The 22,803-nt window shown below is 37.3% G+C and overlaps 1 protein-coding gene across 4 annotated transcripts in view; it reads left to right on the plus strand.

Annotated features, from left to right (window-relative positions):
• The window catches only part of Nrg1 (neuregulin 1), a 209,888-nt gene extending 187,474 nt beyond the window's left edge, over positions 1 to 22,414 (plus strand). The window contains exons 3-9 of one of the 4 annotated variants that reach the window (XM_013026456.1): positions 2,548 to 2,606; positions 8,410 to 8,433; positions 12,746 to 12,848; positions 14,360 to 14,486; positions 17,121 to 17,251; positions 17,984 to 18,190; positions 21,132 to 22,055. In XM_013026456.1, the coding sequence (XP_012881910.1) occupies positions 2,548 to 2,606; positions 8,410 to 8,433; positions 12,746 to 12,848; positions 14,360 to 14,486; positions 17,121 to 17,251; positions 17,984 to 18,190; positions 21,132 to 21,786 (1,306 nt within the window). In that variant the 3' untranslated portion in view covers positions 21,787 to 22,055. Of the gene's footprint in view, positions 1 to 1,979; positions 2,048 to 2,547; positions 3,079 to 8,409; positions 8,434 to 12,745; positions 12,849 to 14,359; positions 14,487 to 17,120; positions 17,252 to 17,983; positions 18,191 to 21,131 lie in introns of those variants that run through there. The other 3 variants (XM_013026478.1, XM_013026463.1, XM_013026470.1) reach the window with 3 other exon arrangements.
• Positions 22,415 to 22,803: the final 389 nt, after the last annotated feature.

The raw sequence follows: 22,803 nt of genomic DNA on the forward strand, positions 1-22,803 counted from the left end.
GTATATAATATGTTACATATAATAACATATAAATAATAATTACATTTATATATAATTTATATATTCACTCTTTGTATCCCTTTCTCTCATTCCCTCTCTCTCTTCTATCATCAACTCTCTTTTTCACTATGTCCTCTCTTTATATGTTTTATATCATGTTCTATGTACTCAATAAACATGTTTTAATTTTATCATGAATGAGAGATAAAATTAAATGGTGTATATTCTTAATTCTGAAATTACTCCTTAAATACAGAGTATGCCTGTGTAAAACTATAGTCCCGGTGACGATCCTTATCTCACAGGTTATATTTCAGACTCACGTATTTTCCTAGGTAGATGTTCCTCTATTTCCTTCACAAAATGTATTTAGAGCAAAAATACTCAGTTCCATTGTGCATAAGTGTTTTGAAGAATTCTAAAATAATCCAATGCAAGATGTTTGTTGTTTAAACTTACCAATTGTTATTGTTTATGATATAACTATACAGCATACTTCTTGTGAGGCAAAAGATCTGAAACTGCTAGTATTTCATATCATAGGCATTCTTCTTGAAGTAAGATACTTCCTGTCCCAAATAATACAATAAAAATGTTGGTATTGACTTTGGCTTGAACAAAAAAGAGGTAACTCCTATATTAGAAAAAAGTTTTATCCATAACTCTCTGATGTCAGAATGATACTGTTGGTTCTTACTTACTCCAGAGATAGAATTGTGTAAAAGTCACTATGGAGTTGCTGTCAGAGCTAAATTATGGGTATAGGTGCTTTGTAAGGTTGTGATGAACTACTAAAAATGACAAGTATGAAGTAGTCAAGTAAGCTTTTTTACCTGTAAGTATGTTTGCTTTCTGGAACCCTTCAATGATGATTTATTGAAGCATAATATTAGGTAACATGAATCTAATCTAAAATGCTTTAGAATAATAGCAACATAAAAAGAGTAACCATAAAGGACTTATTATTATAAAGCTTCACTGCATGGTCTTAAGACTAGTATTATGTTCAGACTTGAGAATTTTGGCAAGTTAATGTATGTGAGTAAATAAAATGTAAATTTTATATAATTTCCAGTTTGTTTTTTACCTTAGATGTGAAGTGGCATTGCTAAATACTTTTGTAGAAGAGTAACTTCTAAAACTTTTTTTAAAAAGTGCTTGTCTTTTATTTGGAACAACTGCATCATGAGATTTGTGCTCATAAAAACCTACTGTCTTTCAACAATGCAAATAAGTCTGAATTTGTAGTATCTTTTAAAATAAAACAGGGACTGTAACTTTCTTCTCAGTAATCTCTAGAGTATAAAAATGCTTGGCTTTTAATATTTAACTGTTTTACTTACAATTAAGAAAGTAGCTAGGTTGGCCTGGGAAGGTGGCTCAGTGGTAGAGCGCTTGCCTTGCATGCCAGAGGCCCTGGGTTCGATTCCTCAGCACCACATAAGCAAAACGAAAAAAGCCGGAAGTGGCACTGTGGCTCAAGTGGTAGAGCGCTAGCCTTGAGCTGAAGAGTTGAAGGACAGCGCCCAGGCCCAGAGTTCAGACTCCACAACCGGACCCCAAAAAAAAAAAAAAAGAAAGTAGCTAGGAAACAAGTACAATGTTGGGTAATAAAAGTTCAAGGCCATCTAATGGAAAAGCCAGAACTACAGGAGCTCTTGTCATAGCCAGTGTTTGAACCCAGCAAGGACAGGTACTGAGTTAGAAGGGAGTTTGAGACTCAATATCTAGCCTCCCTCTAGCAAGATTTCAGCTAAGGAATCTTTTGAAGACTGAAGCAAACAACAAAACTTGATTGTCCACAGTTTTCATGGCACATGGTTACTTCAACGTCATGTCTTTTCTTTTCTTTTCTTCATGTTGTTCAGAACCACATCAATTTTAGGAATCTCCATATTCCATAGGAGGAAAACAAAAATGCCAGTCTGAAAGTTCAGTGTCTTTGGCATTCTATTGCTTATCACATTTTTGCCCTCTAGGTGCCAACCTGGATTCACTGGAGCAAGATGTACTGAGAATGTGCCCATGAAAATCCAAAACCAAGAAAGTATGTTAAAAATAATCTGAAATTTGCTTTCTCCCCCAAACTACAGCAACAATCACTACCACTTGGTGCTTTTACAACTCAGTTGCAACGGAAGCCCTTTGTGCTAATAATGGTTTAACTACCCGCGGCATAAACCCATTCACCATTCATGTTTAGCTGTGTCTCCCCGAGAGTGAAGAGTGGCTAGTCAGGATGGGCTGGGATGTTGGCATTCATGGCGGTCATCTCCTTCCAACATCTGTGAAAAGTGATCTAATAGAAAACTAGAAGAATGAAACATGGCTCCCTGTGAAAGGATCTTTCCATTTTGTCCAAATTTGTCTCCATTTTGGAGGAAATGCCACGGTCAGAAAGCCATGATTAGGACAAAGATTCTGTTCCTGAAGGTGAACTCACCAAGATCAGTCAAATGACACTGAAGGAGCTTCTTTCTAGCATATATTCACCTCTTCTCTTTTTTCTCTGTTTTTTCTACCATTGTTTTTTGTTTCTTCTCTCAGGTGCCCAAATGAGTTTACTGGTGATCGCTGCCAAAACTACGTAATGGCCAGCTTCTACAGTACGTCCACTCCCTTTCTGTCTCTGCCTGAATAGGAGCATGCTCAGTCGGTGCTGCTTTCTTGTTGCTGCATCGTCCCTCAGATTCACCTAGAGCTAGATGTGTTTTACCAGGTCTAATATTGACTGCCTCTGCCTGTCGCATGAGAACATTAACACCATTGTATTACTTCCTCTGTGCGTGACTAGTTGGCTTTGAGATAACTGATAGGTGTGTAAGGCTCCGGATGTTTCTGAAATGGATACTGCATAATGTGATGCACACTGACAGTCCATATCAAAAAGTGAAATTATATAATAAAAGCCTTTAAAAGTCTCACTTGTATTGGTAAAATAAAATCATTCCACAGAACAGTCCATCTTCTGTATCTAATGTCAACTTCCTGAGAGGGCTGTTGATACACTGTAACAATTATGCACTTGAAATGATGGTAAGTTTTGGCCCAGTGTGTTATTTACAACAAATAAACATCATAAAAAGAGTTCAGATGTTTCTCTTCATTAACCAAACAGTTTGCATGGAGGCATTAAAAACAAAGTCACTGAGTAAGGAAAATTAAAAACCAACATTTCACAGCAAAGAAAATAGCCTGGCTTTTATTTATGTTGCTTAGGGAGCAAGTAATTCAAGACTAGTTTAACCAATCATTTTAATGCTAGCATTTCTTTATATAAGTATTTCTTCATGTTAGCTTCAAAGGTAATTTTACTCTTCAAAATATTTTTGCTTTGAGACATAACAACTCAACTCTAGAATATATATGTGTGTAAATAAATATAATATACATACTTTTAATGCAGAACTGGGAAAATCAAATGGATTCTGTGGCTTCATAATGACTTGAAGATCATTTCTAAAATATCCACTTTGCATTATATTTAATTACAAGGAGAAGTCAACTAGGCATATGTCAGATGCATTTCTCTTTCTTTTGCGGAGTATAGTTACAACTTTTTGTTCTGAAGTTTTTCAGAACATTGTACTGGAAATGGACTCCATTTAGTTATGCAATTAGATCAAACTCTCAGATAAGAAGAAATCTACCACTGCAGCATCAAAACAGTCTTAGTTGATGCATTTTCTGATATACATAGCTGCGCTCCACTAAAAAGTTAAGTCTTTCATTTTCAAAAGCAGACATGAGGTTATACTTTTCAAGCCCTGTCAGTTACTTACCCAGAAAAAATATTTCAAATAGCTATTACACTGTAAGTTTATAGAACATAAGAAATCATGGCCCACACTATTTAAGGGGCCTTTGTTGTACTACATATAAAGAATAAGATTATGTTAACAGTCATGGAATTCAAGATCAATTTCTGTAGTCCATTATGGGAAAATTATACCCATAATAATTACTTAATTAATGAAGTGATACATATTTACATATGTTAGATATCAAGATTATGCCATAGGCCATTTTCTTTTATAAAGAAAAAAATAGCAAACTGGCATTGCTACATTTTCTAACACAGTCATGGCTATTTGCATAAATATTTAAGTAACATGCATAGATTAATGCTTTAAGGTAGATAGTATGGAAAGTAAAAGTAGAAGGGAAAATAGAATTGTATTTCATACATAAAAGACTTTTATTAGAAATGCACATTTGAATTAAAAAATATAGACTTAGCAAGTACATGTGACAATCAATACAAATATAATAAAAATCATATTTTATAATTTAACAAAATATAACATTTAAGTTATTCTTACATTTTTTGCTATTATATAGAGAGATTTCATTGTGCAGGTCAGGTCATAAGCTTAAAAAAAAACAACTATTAAAAATGAAGGTAGTTCCCAGAACAACAATGCAGTTACATCTGCCAGTGATCAGAAGATGTTTTCATCCCATTGTAGGCCATATTTTTCCTTCATGTGATATTATTTTAAATAGCCACTCCATATTTGTGAAGTCCAAAGTGTGATTCCTTAAATAAATTATTTAGTAAAGTTGGAATGACACTTTGGGAAGACATCCAGGAAATTAACATTCATATTTAATCGGACTTAACAAAGATTGATAGGAAGCACATTTATGAACCAAGTATGTAATGACTATGTATTACTAATGTCTCATGTCAGAAATGCAGGAACTTCTAATCAGACATGGCTTTCAGTAGTTCATTGTATCACCCTTTATGTCTGAGATTTTCAATTTTTACTTGTGTAATCGGCTATATAGAAGACAGAAAAATATTTTGCTGCTCTAAGAAATTCATGTTTAAGCACTAATCAAACCTAAAAAGGAGCTTTTTTTTATTGCCACAGAGATCCACTTTAAAATGTGTTTGCAGACATAATGTCTGGAAAACATAATATAAATTTTAAAGGAAATGGTAGCCCCTAGTCTCAAAATATTTAAAAATCACCAAACCATATTTTGAATTGAAGAAAAGCATTCTAAAAGAATGTATACGTTTAAAGTGTTTATTAACACATAATGTATACATTAATTGAATTTGATATAGAGATTCTTGTTGGCATTTCCTCTGGGACATGTATTGATTTATAAAAGCTGATTTAAAATATGAAACAAAGGAACAAATATATATTCCATAAGACATTTGTCTTGAAATATAGCATATTTATTTTACTTTCCAGGAAAATATTGTCAAGTTTAGTCAGCTTCACATCTTGTAGTGTGGAGCAATATATGTGTGTGTTCATGTGCACACGCATGTGGGTGCGTGTGTACATGCATGCATAAGTAATCAATAACTAACATGTAGACTTAATGAACAAAAAAAAAGGAAACTCATTCACAGCTTCCATAATTAAAAGAGACAGTATCGAGCATGTATTTCATATTTAGAAAGACTAACAAATAGTAAGAATAACCTGGAGTTATAGGATATTTTTAAAAGAATACCAATTTAGAACTTTTAGACCCATTCTGAGGGTAAACTTACCAGTTATTTTTTAAAGCAATTTGAACCATAGGTTACTAGTGCATCAGGTATTTTGTGCATTTCTAAATGTTTTTCAAACCTGCTGAAAAAATGTATTTATCAAATATGTGTATCTTTGCTAATAATAGAATAAAGACACACTGTGTATAAAAAAACTTGTCCAAAATTCCAACTGAGTGGAAGATTTTACTGTATGTGTGATTGAGTGTGTTCTTGTACACAAGAAATTTGGGAAATAAGTAGAAATTTCCAAATACTCAGTAGTTCTATGGATTGGCATATGTGAAAACAAAACAGTATCCACATTGTAAAGGTAAGTTTCAAAGACCAGATAAAAAATTCATCCTATCTAGAGTTGGCATTGATACAACTCATTAGAACTCTGAGGGAAAAAAAAAGTCAAACTATCCCATAGGTTGTTTATATAAATAGGCCCATGATATTATATATATATATATATATATATATATATATATATATATATAGTTATTCCCTTTTTTTCCTAATGCAATTGGAAATTTAAATTAACCTCTAGGTTAATCAATTATCTTCAAGCAATTATAAAATCCTAAGGCATAGGATTACTGAGTCAATATTTAATAGTTTCTGAAGACTCTTTTTAAATTAATTTTTTATATTGCTCAGGGCATGGCAGGAAATCACATGTAGAAAAGGAAACTAAATTGTTTACAGTAACCTTTGTGTTTTTGAATTATTAATTTAATTTGAAAAATGCAGTGGCTAGGCAGAAGTTCAGTACGGAAGTGTGTGATACATAATGAGCCCACACCAACATTAGATTAAACAGAACAGATAGAAGAAATAATCTCTCCCTGAAAGGGAAAGTGTTTGCAGATTCTGCTTTTTTTGACTTACATTGAAAGAAATGTGGCTACCAGTAGCAAAAATCAATTAGAGCAGTATTCTCTTTGTGACTAGAATGACCGGTGCATGTTTCCTCTGCTTATTTCCTTGTTAGGCTGTAAGGCCAGAAGAGATTCCAGTTTTAAGTACCAATTTCCCATTGAATTATTTGAAATTGGAGTTTCCTGATATGAATGACTTTTCTTGAAATGAAATTAGAGTTAGACTCACAGACTTACCTATAAAACTGTAAATGCAGTGATATGTATGCATGGGCATGCTACTAATTTTATTGATGACTTAACCAAGCTTTCTATGCAACTAATATAGACCGTTAGCAGTGTTCATGTAGGCATGCAATTTATGATTTTCTGGAAAGAATTTCTCTAGATATGTCTTGGTTTTAACCCTTAAATTATTACTGACTGGAAGGAGGGAAAGGCAAGAGATGGAGGTGCTTCTAGAAAGAAAATTGGGTCACACCCTCTCAAGGAGGAAATGAATAAAACATTTATTATCCATTTCCTTAATGTAGTTTATCACATTGATGTGCCAAAGTTTATGTGAAGAATGCAATGAGAAAAAAATGTCAGTTTGACAAAGTGAATGTTACACAGAAGCAAGGGAAATTTGTTTGCATTAGAATAAATTACTGAAAATATCTTGTGCAACTAAATTAATCCTATAGCCATTAGCTTTTAATTTAACCTGAAAAAAAAAAAAAAACAAGTTCTTTGTCTGAGTACACTGGGCCTGCAGCAGAGGAAACATTTATATAGTTCCTCCCATTATTTGTATATTAATTTTGGAAGCCTCAGTTCTTTTAAGGGGCTGCAAATTTTTAAAGTCTGTTTTCTGGATATATCCCAGAAGCTTTTAAATTTTCCTGGCTATGCAGTTAGTCAAAAGAAAACCTTAATGTAGTGAGCAGCCCAGGGTACATCTCCAGATGTAGATTTCCCAAAACTCATGTTTTGACTCTATGCCACAAGGTTATCTAGTGAGATGCAAATGTTGTACATAATGAGAAATTACCTGGTCCCAAGGCCTTAAACAAGTAAATGGCAGAGGCAGGACCTAAAACCACAGTGAATTTCTGTACCTTTTTCCTCTACTATTGCTCTCTCTTCTACTCCCATGCCCAAACTCAAGGTTTTCTAAGAACAAACACCCTTATTCACCACCATCACATTTTTTCAAATTCTCTTATCAGATCACCTTGGTGTCTCTGAGATCAGTGATCAAGCGAAGAAAAGGTAGCTTTGTCTTCTACCTGGTGAGCTGTCCTAATGACTTAACATGATGAAACTTGACTATCATTTTTTTTTCTGTAAGATTTCTTAAGATGTCCCTCCAAGAGATTTTTCTTTTCTTTATCTTATTCTCCCAGCCCCCATGTCCTCATTTGAACCTGGGCAGGTCTCTGGGCTCAGATCTGCCAGGATGGCTGGAAGTAGGCCCCCATTTTGAGTTCTCTGCCTGGGCTGCACTGTAGGTCTTCTTCATACCTGTGCCCATAGGACCTTAGTACCAGGGAGAGATGAACCAAAGGGCTCTTAATTAAGCCCAGCATGATCAAAGTTTCAGACCCAATTGCTATCCTGTTGGTTTTTACTCCTGACTCTGCCATTGTGTGTCTTTAGGAGAAAAAAAAAATCACTTCCTCCTTGGAATTTTCCTTTACTTAATTAGGAAATAAATGATTTTTTAAATGCCCTTTCTGTTATGGAAATGGTAGTGTAGAGGACAGTTGAGCATCTCTACAGCCTCCCTCAGTGAAGTCTTTTAAGGGTTAATAAAGACAGGTGCTGGTATTTGCACAGCTCTTGCAAACAGGCGTTCCCTTGGGGACTTGGGGAGGCATACCTGAACACTGCTTCCTTCCTTCTGTCACTTGTCCTGTTCCATGTGCACGCACAGACAACCATGATAGTCATATGTAATGTGTTTTGGAGTGCAGTGTATTGCTCTTTTCTGAAACTTTTTCCCTTTCTTCTTTTTTTGTCAACTTTCTGCATTGGCAGAGCATCTTGGGATTGAATTTATGGGTATGGAACAATCATCATTCCTTTTGGCCTACAGAATTTAGAGCCTATGAGCTGAAATCTTTTTCCCTTCCTACTCTTACTTTTCAGTTCCTAACTAATTTCCTTTCCTTTAGAAGGGATCATACAGCTATAACAATGATTTCTCTGCTTTCAATCTATGATTAGTTCAGTGAAATATAGCTGAGTGCAGCAGATTTTTTAAATTCCCAAGCTACTTAGAGTTCAAAATCTTTCCCACTTGCTGTGAATTTATGTAGATCCCACATTGTTTGATTCAATGATGGGACCTGACTATTCTGTTGTTTAAAAGCTGAGGCTGGTTGGACTGGTGCATAGGTACACATAGATACAGGGCAGATCAAACCAGGGGCCTGAAAACAAATGAAGTTTTAAAAGCATCATATATACAGCACATTTTAGAGCAATGGAAGTTTGATATATAATGTAAAAATCACTACTTAGTAATAGTCCAGAAGACCCTTACACTGTAACCCAATGTTATTTTTATACACAGATTTAAATTGCTTGTTTTCTGGAGATAGTCAAGTACATTATCTTATGAGTAAAGAAATAGAAAGCATAAAGGAAACTTGTGCTATTTTCAGTGGAAATTCCATTGCTAATGGAATTAAATTGGAATCACTAAGATTATCCAGCCATGTAATCTCACACTGTAAACAAACAAACAAAGTCTCCTGTGAACAGAGTGTAGGCATACTCTACAAAGCCTCGGTCCTAAATAATGGGATTTGAAGGCTGGTCAAGGGAAGAGCAGGGAGCTGGCTTCCTAGCCCAGTCTCCACATTTCTTTCTGAATGCTTCCTTGCATCCCTGAGTGGAGTCTGTAGCCAACAATGTCATATCCTGATTAGCAGACTCTCTGATACCACTCAAGTCATTCTGTGACATACAGCGTGACATAATACAGCAAAGACACCCACTTCTGGTGGGGAACGTTGCTGTTTATCCCTAATGTACAGCCTTCCGTTGGTGGAAAATGAAGCCATTGCAGACTCTAGCCTTTGAAAGTTCATTTCTACCCCCCCACCCCCCCCAAAAAAAAAACAGAAGAAAATGTTATTTGATTTGGGGAAAAGCTAACTCAGGGCCCTTTTTCCTCAAGAAGAGAATTTCCTAAGACTGGGGATCAGCATTGACCTATCCCATAGAGAGAAAAAAATCCACCACTACCCCTGACTTTTACCACTAACAGGATTTTCCCTTATAGCTTTCCTTTAATTTTCCTCATAGCTTTGGAATCTGATTATAGAACTTGCTATTTCCATTTCCAAACAATGAAGTCAAGTAATTGACGTCTCTCTCAGTAGATCTTTTAAGGTTTAGCAAAGACACATGCTGGTATTTGCAGGCTTCAAAAGATGCATGATATCCTAGACAGGTCTATTGCATTCTTTAAAAAAATTCTAATATTAAAGTTAAACTGAGAACCAAGGGTTCTGTCTCTTAACCTGGACACATGAGACTGAAAATTGCATTTAAACTGATTCACTGTGATGTATCTAACTTTACCACAAAGGCAGGAACATTTCCACTTACAGAGACAGACCTACCCATGAGACTGAGTCTTGATTTTTAACACTGTCTCTTATTTCCTCTTGTATTGTGGAATCTATCACACAGGGAAAAAAATGTGAAGGAAGAAAAAGGCTAAAGGAATCCAGTATTTTTTAATCAGTATTTTTGCTATTATTTATCAAATAGTTTTCCTCTAACACATTTATATAGAAGAAGTTACCTGATCTAGCAAACTCATGAAAAAAAAATCAAATAGAACTTGAGGGAAGACATTTGTAATCAGTATTGAGATGAATACAGAATTTAATCCCCTATCTGTATTCCATGGGCTCTGCTGGTACAGTTTTAGTACTTTTTTTCATTGTCTTATCCTTTATAAAGCTACCTCTATTTCTATAAAGAGATTGTTTTATTGAGGAAGAATGGGCTTATTTTGTGCATGTGTATATATGTAGAGCTAGGGATCAAACCGAAGACATATCACATGCTAGGCAATTATCCTACAACTAAGCAACATCCACAGCTCCAGCTTCAATATTTTAAAACCAAGCAATAGAGTCAATGGGATTGGGCAGGGGAAAGTAGGAGCTTCCTTTTCTTGGCAACAATACTGATGCTTTTGTTTCTAAATCAATTCATCTCAACTGAAGAACCCTGCTCTGAGTTATGGGTCCCAGGGAGGAGAAGCAGTGAGAGTAGTATCTCTGCTTCAATACATATGCTAAAAACTGATCAGGGTGCCCAGGGTAGGAACAGAGGTCATCAGCTTGCAGATTACATTGCATAAAAATCCATCCCCTGTCCTGTGGCTCTGAAGGAAGCAATTAACAGAAGCACTCAACGTTCTGTGTCCTTGATTGACCTTTGAGGCACAAAAGTCCACAGCGCCAATTCTGTGTCTTCACAACACTATTGCACTGCAATGCACCAGCTGCTTTGCTTCCTAATTGTGGCTTCCACGTGACTGCTGCACAAGTTAGGAGTTATGCTGTATGGAATAACCCTTCCAACTCTGCATTCCCCTTTTCTTCCCACCCAAGCTCTTCCTCCTTCTAGTTTTCTTTTATTTATTTATTTTTCTTCCCTTAGTATCAGGCATGCTGTGCCAGGGACTTCAGATGGCTCCCTAACCTTTAACCTTGTTTTCCCTTGTACTTGATTTTCTTACTCTCTGTCATTCTGTCAGTTTGTCTGTCCTCTTCGTTTGTTTTTCCTTTCCACTTCCAACCCTTTCAGTTTGTTTTTGTATAATCTATGCAGCATTCTATTCTTTTCCCCACTGACTTCTATTCTTCTCCTGTTAATAATCAGTGCTCTATTAATTTGATTTGACAATGTTCTTGACCTGTTAACTGGAATTTGATTATTATGGGCTTGGCTTGTAGGAAATGTTTTGTTTAATGATAAGGTCCACTGTATCCCAGAAATCAAAATTCACTTTTCCATTTCAAGAAAACTTCCTGTGAGTTGCCCTCTGTCAGTGGAGAGAAAGGTATAGCTAATGAGACTGGGAGTATATAATGGAAATAGTCTTTGATGGCCCCTTGTGGTTGTCCAGATAAGACAACTCCATTTGTTCCACATTCCCCAGTTCTTGCCTAGCTTATTAAGTGTTGGCAAGTAAACACCATCTGTGTTATACACTGTGTACCAGTTGAAGTCTCCTTTTGAATGAACTCATGAAGATCTTCCAATAAATGTAATTAGACTCTTGGAAGCTCAGCTCCTAAGGGATCAAGGTCCTCATTAAGTCAGTGAATCTCGTTAACAACCTGACCTACCTTTATATAATCAAGTTATCCTCCAAAGAAACTAATTTGCAAATAGAAAATTTTCCATGAATTAGAGATTGATTGCATTAGGAGTAAAGTAGTACCTTTAGTTCAAAGTTCTAAGCCACATACTTCCTGAAGAGAGTATTCATTAGGTAATTTGCCAAGTTGGCTAGTTTAGGAATGTGCACTCTATTCCAAATTATATACCATTAATGCTTGTGAATGACATTGTCAAACAAATAAGTTATCTAAGTTCAACTGATGACATAATAACCATTTATCCTCTAAGGAACACATCTTCATTCTGCCCCAACCATCATACTGGATTTTCTCAGATACAGTGCCCACTAGTTCATATTTTTCTTGTGTTTCACAACTTCATGTCAAACTATAGGACTCTTGCCTTAATTTACTTGATCACTACAAGCCAAGTTCATATATGCAAATGTCTTGGTATTTATTTTTTTAGTTAGATCTGTCTCTTTGTAAAGACCACTGGACATGAAATGATGACATAAAATAGCTGGAAATGTAAAGAGGCACCAAGGAAGAGGGTGGAAGAGGGGCAAAGACAGAGGGAGGGTTCTCAGCAGTGTCATTCTAAACATCATTTCATTGGGATTGATTCCTGTTGTCTTTGCAAGAGATTCTTAAGTTTTTAATTTTACATGAGATTTTTTTAAAAAGATTTTTAACAAAATCATTATTTTATAATTATTGCTGATGTTGCTCCAGTTTAATATTATTTAATATATATAGCCATAATTACCATACAGAGTATAATATTTTTACTGTCAGTGGCCAAAACTGGCTTTCTTATTTATTTATGCTCAGTGTAATACAGAGCATGTTGTGCCTTAGACATGTCTACAAATGTACAGAATTGTTCAGTATTTATTTTTGTGTGAATGTCGATAATGTCATGCCGCATGCCAATGTTCTGTTGTAAGTCCCAATGACCATACGGGCCCTCGGTGACATCTGCTCTCACCCCTTTCCAGAAGCGGAGGAGCTCTACCAGAAGAGAGTGCTGACAATAACTGGTATCTGCATTGCCCTGCTGGTGGTTGGCATCATGTGTGTGGTGGCCTACTGCAAAACCAAGTAAATCTTCCTTCTCTGTACCTTCCTCTCTCCTTAGTGCAGAGCTGGTTTAGGTGGCCAGGGCTCTGTAGACCCATTGATCCACACCTAGGTCCCAGGAGAAAATGATGGAGGGACTTTTTCCTCTTGCTTTTCCTTCTGCATAATACAGTTTAGGGCCTTCCTTGATTATGTACGGTGGAAAGCTTTGCCGTGTGTGTGTGTGTGTGTGTGTGTGTGTGTGTGTGTGTGTACGTTTTTAGGAGATACTTAAGTGACCACAGCTCTGGTAATGGATAAGGTTTGGAGGCTTGTATAGAAGCCCAGAGTTCATGTGTGTATGTGCCCTTGTGTGTGCATGTACCACTTAGGGGTGTATGCAAGTGTCATAAGTATACTTGGACCCATCACTGCTGAGGACAAGTCTAGTTTGTACACTAGCTTAGGAGATAAAGAAAATGCTTGGTGGTCTTTGAAATGCAGGTTTGTAAAAGTCAGAGTTAATAGAGCTCAGTTCTATTTAATTGGGGTTGCCCATATAAAATACTCTCAAAATGTGAGGCCCACAAAGAAATCCCATGGGAGGAAAATGAAGCACAATTGAACATTGAAGGGATTGAAGTGAAAACTTTGAAATAGATATGTGGTCCCTCTGTATGGACTTTTCAACTTCATCCATACTAACAAATACTCTTTGACATGAGTTCTCTGCACTTCATTTTCCTATATATAGCTTCAACTTTGTTGGAAATAATGTGACACTAACAGTGTTTGTGAGAGTGTGATTTTTCCCTCATGACATGATACTGTCTTGCCATGGAATGTTATCATGGTCTAAATGTTGCTTTGAGGAATGAAAATAACTTGCTTTTTATATTACAAAGTTAAGGGCGCAGATTGTGTTTTCCCAATGTCCCATGAATAAACATGTGGCCATAATTGAGTAAATGATAGAGACAAGCCTTCATGGAACAGACTTAATTACAGCTTATTAGTTTCTGTCTCAGGATTCACCACCTTATACAAAAAGCATTACAAGAGTAGGATCGTGTTGCCGTGCCAATATCTAATGGCAAAATGTATCCTAGGTCTCCCATATACATGTCATCTAGCAATGTATATTGGACAGATTCAAAGCTAAGGTTATTTTTAGGAAAGCCACAGGGGTAGGGGGAGTTGTAAGTGGAATCAACTCTCAAGTCTGCTGCACAGCTTGCTGCATAAGACAACTGACAATCTGTAATAGTTAAGCAAGGGTAGATTGATTTTAAAAGTTGTGACCACCGTATTTGTTTTCTTCTCCTTTTCTGTTTTCTTGTCCCTCTGTAAAATTGTTCTGTTTCTGGAAGAATCCCACACAGTTCTTAGAACCTCTTTGCTAAGATATGTGATTGCACTTATTCTGATATGGCATCCACTACCTCAAATAATTCAGCGGTGTTATGACAACCTCATAAAAAAAATGCCTGTACAGAAATGACTGAATTGTTAAGGACAGTAACAATAAGAAATGCTTCTTATTTTATATTCAGGAAACAGCGGAAAAAGCTTCACGACCGGCTTCGGCAAAGTCTTCGATCTGAACGGAACAATATGGTGAACATAGCCAATGGGCCTCACCACCCAAACCCGCCCCCTGAGAACGTCCAACTGGTGAATGTATGTTGACTGCATCTGGTGGGCCACACTGAGCATCTCTATTCTGTTCAGGCACCTTGAAGTTTATTGTATAAAGTTCTTAGGCTCTTAGCTACTACTATCAATCAGCATAGCTTTCAGGAAACCATGTTTTTCACCAGGAAAAAAAAATAATGGGTTTGGTTACTGTAAAACCAGTAATTTTCCTCTACTGAAGTGTTCATTAGGGACTGGAATAATAATGGTAGGTTTGTTCTTGAAAGAGGCTATCACTGGAAGAACAAAATAAGACAAAGAAAAATAATAAAATCAGGATCAGAAATAATTACTTTTAATGATTTAGAAATGAAGGCTTCCTCAGTCTATTTGAGATAACTAAGCAAAGGCCTGTAAAAAAAATCTTCCTTGGGGTATGTCACAATACCTGATGATTTGCTGAGTCTGATTTCCAAGGAGAGACATCAGGACTTGGAAGATCAAGGGAGTTACCAAACATGCTTCTCAGTAGCAATGCAAGGAGACAGAAAGGCTTGCTCATTCCCTGACTCTTATCTATGGGATGTCAAGCCCGGCAGATGAAATGCATCCTTTATCTGCCAGATATTTTGTTTAGATTCTACTGAGCTCTTTGCTGTTAAATTCTACTAGATTGTAGAATATCAACTCCGGAGACTGTTTACATATCATCCTCTCAATCTGTTTGTTATAGATAAGGGCCAGCATTATACTCAGCTTGACTGGCTTTTGAAGTATTGCTCTTTATATTCTAGCATAATCCTCGTATTTTTTTTCCATTTTTCCTTCTATGTATAGTTTGTTAATAACCCAAGCTTAGAGATTAAATTGTAGTACCATTTCTTTGTTTTTATCCTGTAGGAAAAAGTGTATTTTTAGTGGCGCAAATATATTATAGACCTAAATCTAGAGCCATGGTTACCAAACTATTACCAAGTTATAGCAAAGACCTTCAAATACTGGTGGAACACTGGTGGAGCCACATGCTAATAGGCGAACATGCTGTGTTGCTTTCTTTTCCCACTCTTGTTTATTAGAATGTTCAGTAGGGTCGATAAATTACTATCAATATGTTATTAGTGCATGTTATCATACATAACAGTGAGCTTCCCCTGAGTGCCTAGAGTTTTAATTATGGCTCAAATAGTATGACATTAAACTATATTCTTTTTCAGCCTCATGTCTTCATTATGCAACAGACCTGAAAGTTGTTTGTATGGTAGAGACTCCTTGTGAGTCTCTACTGACATATCGTACATGAAACACTTAGTCCAGCAACTCTTCTTGAGAGTTCAATAGCTGTTAAATACTGTTTTCATTATAATCACTGAGCTTCAGCTGCCTCTCAAGAAGGAAGAACAGAATGTGGACCCAACAGTCACTATGTATCTTTTTCTTAAAGAAAGATAGCTAAACTTCTCTGGAAAGTCCATGTGGAATAGCCTTTCCATAAACAGAACCAGCTAGAGTTTCAAGCTAGTTTCAAGTGGTATATTTGGGGCCTTTCATGAAGATATAAAATTCATTAGACTACCCAGCTTGGAAGAAAGTGCTCTATTTATCAAGAAGATTCCTTTCTATTCCTTGTTCCTATTATTTAATTCAATTTTTTAGAAATACCCACAGTATCTAAAATATAACCTCAAGTCAACCTTTTAAACTACAATCTCTCACTGATAGAAGGCAGTACAAACAACCATAATTTGCTGATGAAAATAAAATAGACTCTAATTGCACTAAATATAAAAGCCCACTCTATTTTTGTGCTTGGTTAGCTGCTGGAAGCCCTTCAAATTTTTCAGCAGCCTTGTTAGTCTCACCACTGAAAGTTAAAAACTTCAAGGAACAGGATGCTGGTGTCTCACCATTTATAATTCTAGCTATTTGGGAGGCTAATATCTGAGGCTTATGGTTCAAAGCTAGCCTAGGCAGGAAAGTTCCTGAGACTTTTACCTTCAATTAATGACAAAAAAGCTGAAAGTGGAGCTGTGATCCAAGTAGAAGGGTGCTATCCTTAAACACAAAGACTCAGGGACCCAGACCCTAAGTTCAAGCCCCAGGACTGCATAAAAAAAAATCTTCAATGGTAGCAGTAAGGCAACATAGGCATTAGGAACGTGAAAGAGGAACACAGATCATATATATATATATATATATATATATATATATATATATATACATATACATATATACATACATACATATATATACACACACATATATGCACACACACACACACACACACACACACACACACACACACACACACACATATATAGGTTAGAAACCAAAAATAAGATAAACTTTCTCTATGCTTTTGTGTCACTCAAATATCAGTCTTCTTGACTTGCAACAGTCCTAACAAAACCAGAGATTAGAAGGAATTTGTATTGAATTGTAGTCAGCTGAAATGCAGGGAAGAAAGGGTTCTTTCTAATAAATTGTCATCATAGGCCTATATTGTATACACATCTAAGGAGTAATTTATTAATACCATTTATCTCATCTAAAAGCCAAAGTAGACAAGAGAGGATTTGCCGTGTGTCCATGAGAAATAAAGATGTTTTAAGAATAGATTTGTGAGTCAGTGTTTGTATTTGAATTTGCCTGAGCCTTTGAATTGTGTTTTTGTCTGTCTAGCAATATGTATCTAAGAACGTCATCTCCAGTGAGCATATCGTTGAGAGAGAAGCAGAGACATCTTTTTCCACCAGTCATTATACCTCAACAGCCCATCACTCTACTACTGTCACTCAGACTCCTAGTCACAGGTATGAAATAAAAACTTGCTAGCATTACCCTAAGGACAAATACTTTCACCATACCTTTTGCATTCAGTGCCTAAAAAGAGACATGGAACATTGCTGAGACACTAAATTAAATAGTCCTGTGCCTAAACAAACTTGAGACATTAGTAGCTCTCACCTTAATTGCTTATAAATCTGAGCATCAATTTTTACTTTCCCAAAAAGTAAAACAGGGACTAGCAATAATTGCCTACATTGTCTACATATGCTTTACTACTCACTAAACTGCCTCACTGCCATAAATTCTAGATAATACATAAAAGTTACGTTCTATTACTTTTAACAGCTCTGGGAAATACCCGAAAGAAGTAGTGAACCCTATAACTGAACTCTCAATTCTTAAATACTCTAATGATTTCAAACGGACTGCAGTCTACCAAAAACAACACTAGAATTTCAGTTTAGCTCCTTCAATAAAATATTTCTTCAACCTAAGCCATTCAAAGACAGAGAAACATAGTGTCATTTGATGAGTATGTATTGATGAGTGAACAAACGAATAAGCTTCAAAACAAGTCTGAATCATGATCCTCTTTCTAGCAAATACTTTCATAATTCTGTTCTTAAACAGTGTTCTAGTGAGCTCTGGTGCATCAGTTGTTTTACATATTTGGTAGAATTACTACTGTTTATTTCAATATTTGCATGTTTAAAAAAATCTCACTGCCTTTCATGTTTCCTTCCTTCCACCCCTAGCTGGAGCAATGGACACACAGAAAGCATCCTTTCGGGGAGCCACTCTGTAATCATGATGTCATCAGTAGAAAACAGTAGGCACAGCAGCCCTTCTGGGGGTCCAAGAGGACGTCTTAATGGCTTGGGAGGCCCTCGAGAATGTAACAGCTTCCTCAGGCATGCCAGAGAAACCCCTGACTCCTACCGAGACTCTCCTCATAGTGAAAGGTAAAACTGAAAAGCAATGCTACCGCAAGGAGAACCTCTGTAAGACAATCCCTGTGAGCACTGCAGTCTCACCTAAGGAAATCTACCCAATCAGAATAAGGGGCTGCAGTTCCGTGGTGCTCCTAGTTGATGAAGTCCTCCTTTTGTTTGACTGAACTCATTTCTCCTGAGCTGCTCACATCGTCCCAGTGGCTGACCAGGCATCAGACTCTTTAAAGAGCTGGAGTGATTTGATATGGAAGGTGCAGCAGACTTGGAATTCCAAGACCTAGCCTTAGACTCAGACCCTAGACAAATGGCACCAATGCTTAATAAGGACCCTTCTCTAATTCCAGTTTGCAGTTGTCCAAACTTTAATTTGGTGGTGGAGCTGGCCTCATGTTCTCCTACATTCTGTCTTACCTTCCAGCCTCAGTTAAATCAAGTCAGGGGCTATGTCACTGCTGGTGGTCATGGGGGAACACATACTTGCACCCCACCATATCATATCCCATTCCAGAAGGGACAAATAAAGTATTTTGTATGCTGCATGTGGCAGTCTTCACAGGTGGATTTCAAAGTAGATATTGCATTTGCCTTGGCCTCTTCATTCCAAATTGTTTTGCCATTCTATTGGGGAGATAGGGTCAGGTTTCAGGGAGTAACCACAAAGGTAAAATAAAGAATGGAGGAAAGCGAACTGAACGACATGTTAAATAAGGATATGGAATCATATCTTCTCTTTGTCCATTTTCATGTATGCTGGAACAAATTTCCACCCAGTCAGGCTTTTAGCCCATCAACAAACTGTTCCATAATGGTTTTCAATCACCTGGATTGTTTTTTTAGTGACATATCATTCTAAAAGACACCTTTGCTATACGGATAGGATTCCACAAAGAATAACAAAGGAGGATCCTGTGGGAATTCTCAGGTCATATATGAGCCTACTAAGCATTTACTATCTTTCTCCTCAAATGGCATTTTAGAGCTGTATGGAATTTTGGGGATTTGCATTTCTCAAGAACCTATCTATGAAATAGCAGTCAGAATCCTAAACTGGCTTCAAATATTAGCCTTAAATTCATGTACTTACATCTTTACATATTAAGGAGAAGAAAAGTCTACCTATGGTAGTTCAGTCTTTTTGACACAGGAAAAGGAGGCTGGGGTAATGTTTTGTCATGATGACCTGTGATGGTAATCTTTGAAAGCTGACCTATCTCTGTTGGATAGACTTTCTTGCATACCCAAGATACTACCTAGGACTGCAAAATGTACCTCAAATGTAAAGATCATACAGAGAAATGATAAATCACTTGTGTGTGTGTTGATTGGATTTGGATAAGCATCTCTCAGAGTGCAACTTAAGACCCTTCCAAACAAACAAAAAAAAAATCTGTAGACTCAAGGCTCCAATATTTCAGTCTCTGACATACTTTCCCAGTTTAGACACAGCTGGATCTCACATCCATATCACTGTGAGTCATGGATGTTACTAGACCTCCTCTTCCTGTTAGCTAGAGTTCAGCTAGTGGTGTCCTGTGTCATCACAAGTCACATCAAATTAGACTCTGCTAATGTCAGGGGGAGGAAAAGTCCTTTAGTGCTATGCTTTGGTGACAATTTTTTAATCATACATTGAGAAATGTGACTCATCCTCTTGGGTGCAAAAAGGCAGCCCATCTTATTCTGGCAAAGGCATGGGGAATGTGCTTTGGGTGTCCTGATGGCTATTTTCACTGCACAGTATTAAGCACAGAATATCATCAGGTATCTTGGTACTACCTGCCCACAAAAAATGGCTAGGCATTTTGACTGAGGTTTGCATACACATCTGTACGGAAGCCTAGGGATAATATAACCATAGGCATTACAAGAGAAGTCTGGTGGGGCACTGGTGGTTTATACTTATAGTCCTAGCTACTCAGAAGGCTGATATCTGAAGACTGCAGTTCAAAACCAGCCCAGGCAGGAAAGGTCATGAGGTTCTTATCTCCAACTCTCCCCACCCCACCCCCAAAAAAAACCAGAAGTAGAGGTGTGGCTCAAGTAACCTTGAACACAAAAGCTCAGGGACAGTGTCCAGGTCCTGTTCCAAGTCCCACAACCCATATCAATGAGAGAGAGAGAGGAGAGAGGAGGGAGGGACAGAGAGAGAGGAAGGGGGAGAGAGAGAGAGAGAGAGAGAGAGGGAGAGAGACAGCACTGTTGGAAGAGAGGTAGACTGGCGATTGGACATACTCTCCATTGTGGTAACTATGAGACCAACACCAGGGTCTCTCAGGCTTCCCTTTGTATGTGTTGGACCCTGGAATGGATAGTTGAAAATTGAATGTTAACTAGAAGCATTTTGTGGGAAAAAATGAAAAGCACACAAATGTATTACACTGTTGTCAGGAATAAATCTAAGTTACTATGCTCTTTTTTTTTCATAAGACATAACCTTATAGCTGAGCTAAGGAGAAACAAGGCACAAAGAGCCAAATGCATGCAGATCCAGCTCTCAGCAACTCATCTTAGATCTTCTTCCATTCCCCATTTGGGCTTCATTCTCTAAGACCCTTTGGCCTTTAGGAAGGTATAGTATTTAAGTAATATATTTTTTTTTCCCTTCCAAATCCCTGAGCCTTGGTCCTCATAAGCTGAGAAGTTTTCAGGACCTAGAGCCCTCTTTTCTTGGCTCTTATCTAAACTCATGATGAAATAGAAAAATCCCCAAAGCCTTGAAACAAACTAGACAATTTACCTGATTTTTTTTTGCATGTACTGCTGTGAGGCAACTCTTGGCTACATAATTTTAGATCCCAAGGGTATTGAATTTCCTAGTGTAAAAATGGAGACGCATACAATGAAAAGTCTTCTTTGACGCTAGCCTATCATGAAACTCTGTCCCCTTACCCTCCCTGCTCTATGCCTTTTATTCCACCACACTTATGCAGGGTATTCTGTGCTCACACAGGTATGTGTCAGCCATGACCACCCCGGCTCGTATGTCACCAGTAGATTTCCACACGCCAAGCTCCCCCAAATCGCCCCCTTCGGAAATGTCTCCGCCTGTGTCCAGCATGACGGTATCCATGCCTTCCATGGCAGTGAGCCCCTTCATAGAAGAAGAGAGACCTCTGCTTCTTGTGACGCCACCAAGGCTGCGGGAGAAGAAGTATGATCACCACCCTCCACAATTCAACTCTTTCCATCACAACCCTGTGCATGAGAGTAGCAGCCTTCCCCCTAGCCCCTTGAGGATAGTGGAGGATGAGGAGTATGAAACAACCCAGGAGTATGAGCCAGCTCAAGAGCCTGTTAAGAAACTCACCAACAGCCGGAGGGCCAAAAGAACCAAGCCCAATGGCCACATTGCCAACAGGTTGGAAATGGACAGCAACACAAGCTCTGAGAGCAGTAACTCAGAGAGTGAAACAGAAGATGAGAGAGTAGGTGAAGATACACCTTTCCTGGGCATACAGAACCCCCTGGCAGCCAGTGTTGAAGTGACACCTGCCTTTCGCCTGACTGACAACAGGACTAACCCAGCAGGCCGCTTCTCCACCCAGGAAGAATTACAGGCCAGGCTGTCTAGTGTCATTGCTAACCAAGACCCTATCGCTGTATAAAACCCAAATAAACACATAGATTCACCTGTAAAACTTTATTTTATATAATAAAGTATTCCACCTTAAATTAAACAATTTATTTTATTTTAGCAGTTCTGCAAATAGAAAACAGGAAAAAAAACTTTTATAAATTAAATATATGTATGTAAAAAAATGTGTTATGTGCCATATGTAGCAATTTTTTACAGTATTTCAAAATGAGAAAGATATCAATGGTGCCTTTATGTTATGTTATGTCCAGAGCAAGTTTTGTACAGTTACAGTGATTGCTTTTCCACAGTATTTCAGCAAAACCTTCCAGATATTCAGTTTTTGCTGGCTTCTTGTGCATTGCATTCTAATGTGGACTGGATGTATGATTTGCAAGACTTGCAATTGTCTGTTTGCTTGTAGCAGCACCCCAACCAGTACGTCTTGTAATGGCACATCCATCCAAGTACTCTTCTCTTTTGTATGAAATTTTCTTTGCTTTTTGAATATGAAATGAGTTCTGTCGACTCTGTCAGCCAAAGGTTTGCTTCACCGGGCTCTGAGATAATAGTAGATCCAACAGCATGCTACTATTAAATACAGCAGGAAACTGCATTAAGTAATGTTAAATATTAGGAAGAAAGTAATACTGTGATTTTTAAAAAAAACTGTATTATTATTCAGAAGATAGCTTGCTTTTGCTAAAAAGAGCTACCACTGACTTTATTTTAACTTATTTTTTTTTTCCTTCAAAAAGAACAACCATTTTAGGGATAGCTTAGAAAATGGGTTCTGGCTTGCTATCAGGGTAAATCTAACAGCTTCAATAGAAGAGGACTCAATTCCACTTTCTCTCTAAGAAAATGATTTAGCAGCTCATCTAGTTGAACAGCTGGTGGGTTTTTTTTTCTTCGCCGATTCGGGAACTATTGATTGGCTGTGTCTTCTCAGCTCTGGAAGAAGCAGATCATGGCACAACAAAAAAAAATCCAACCCAGATAGCACACTCACCAACCTGTCTCCAACACTTGTATAGTGAAAAGTGTC

Source organism: Dipodomys ordii, unplaced genomic scaffold (genome assembly GCF_000151885.1).
Source record: "Dipodomys ordii isolate 6190 unplaced genomic scaffold, Dord_2.0 Scaffold4, whole genome shotgun sequence".
Classification (NCBI taxonomy): domain Eukaryota; kingdom Metazoa; phylum Chordata; class Mammalia; order Rodentia; family Heteromyidae; genus Dipodomys; species Dipodomys ordii.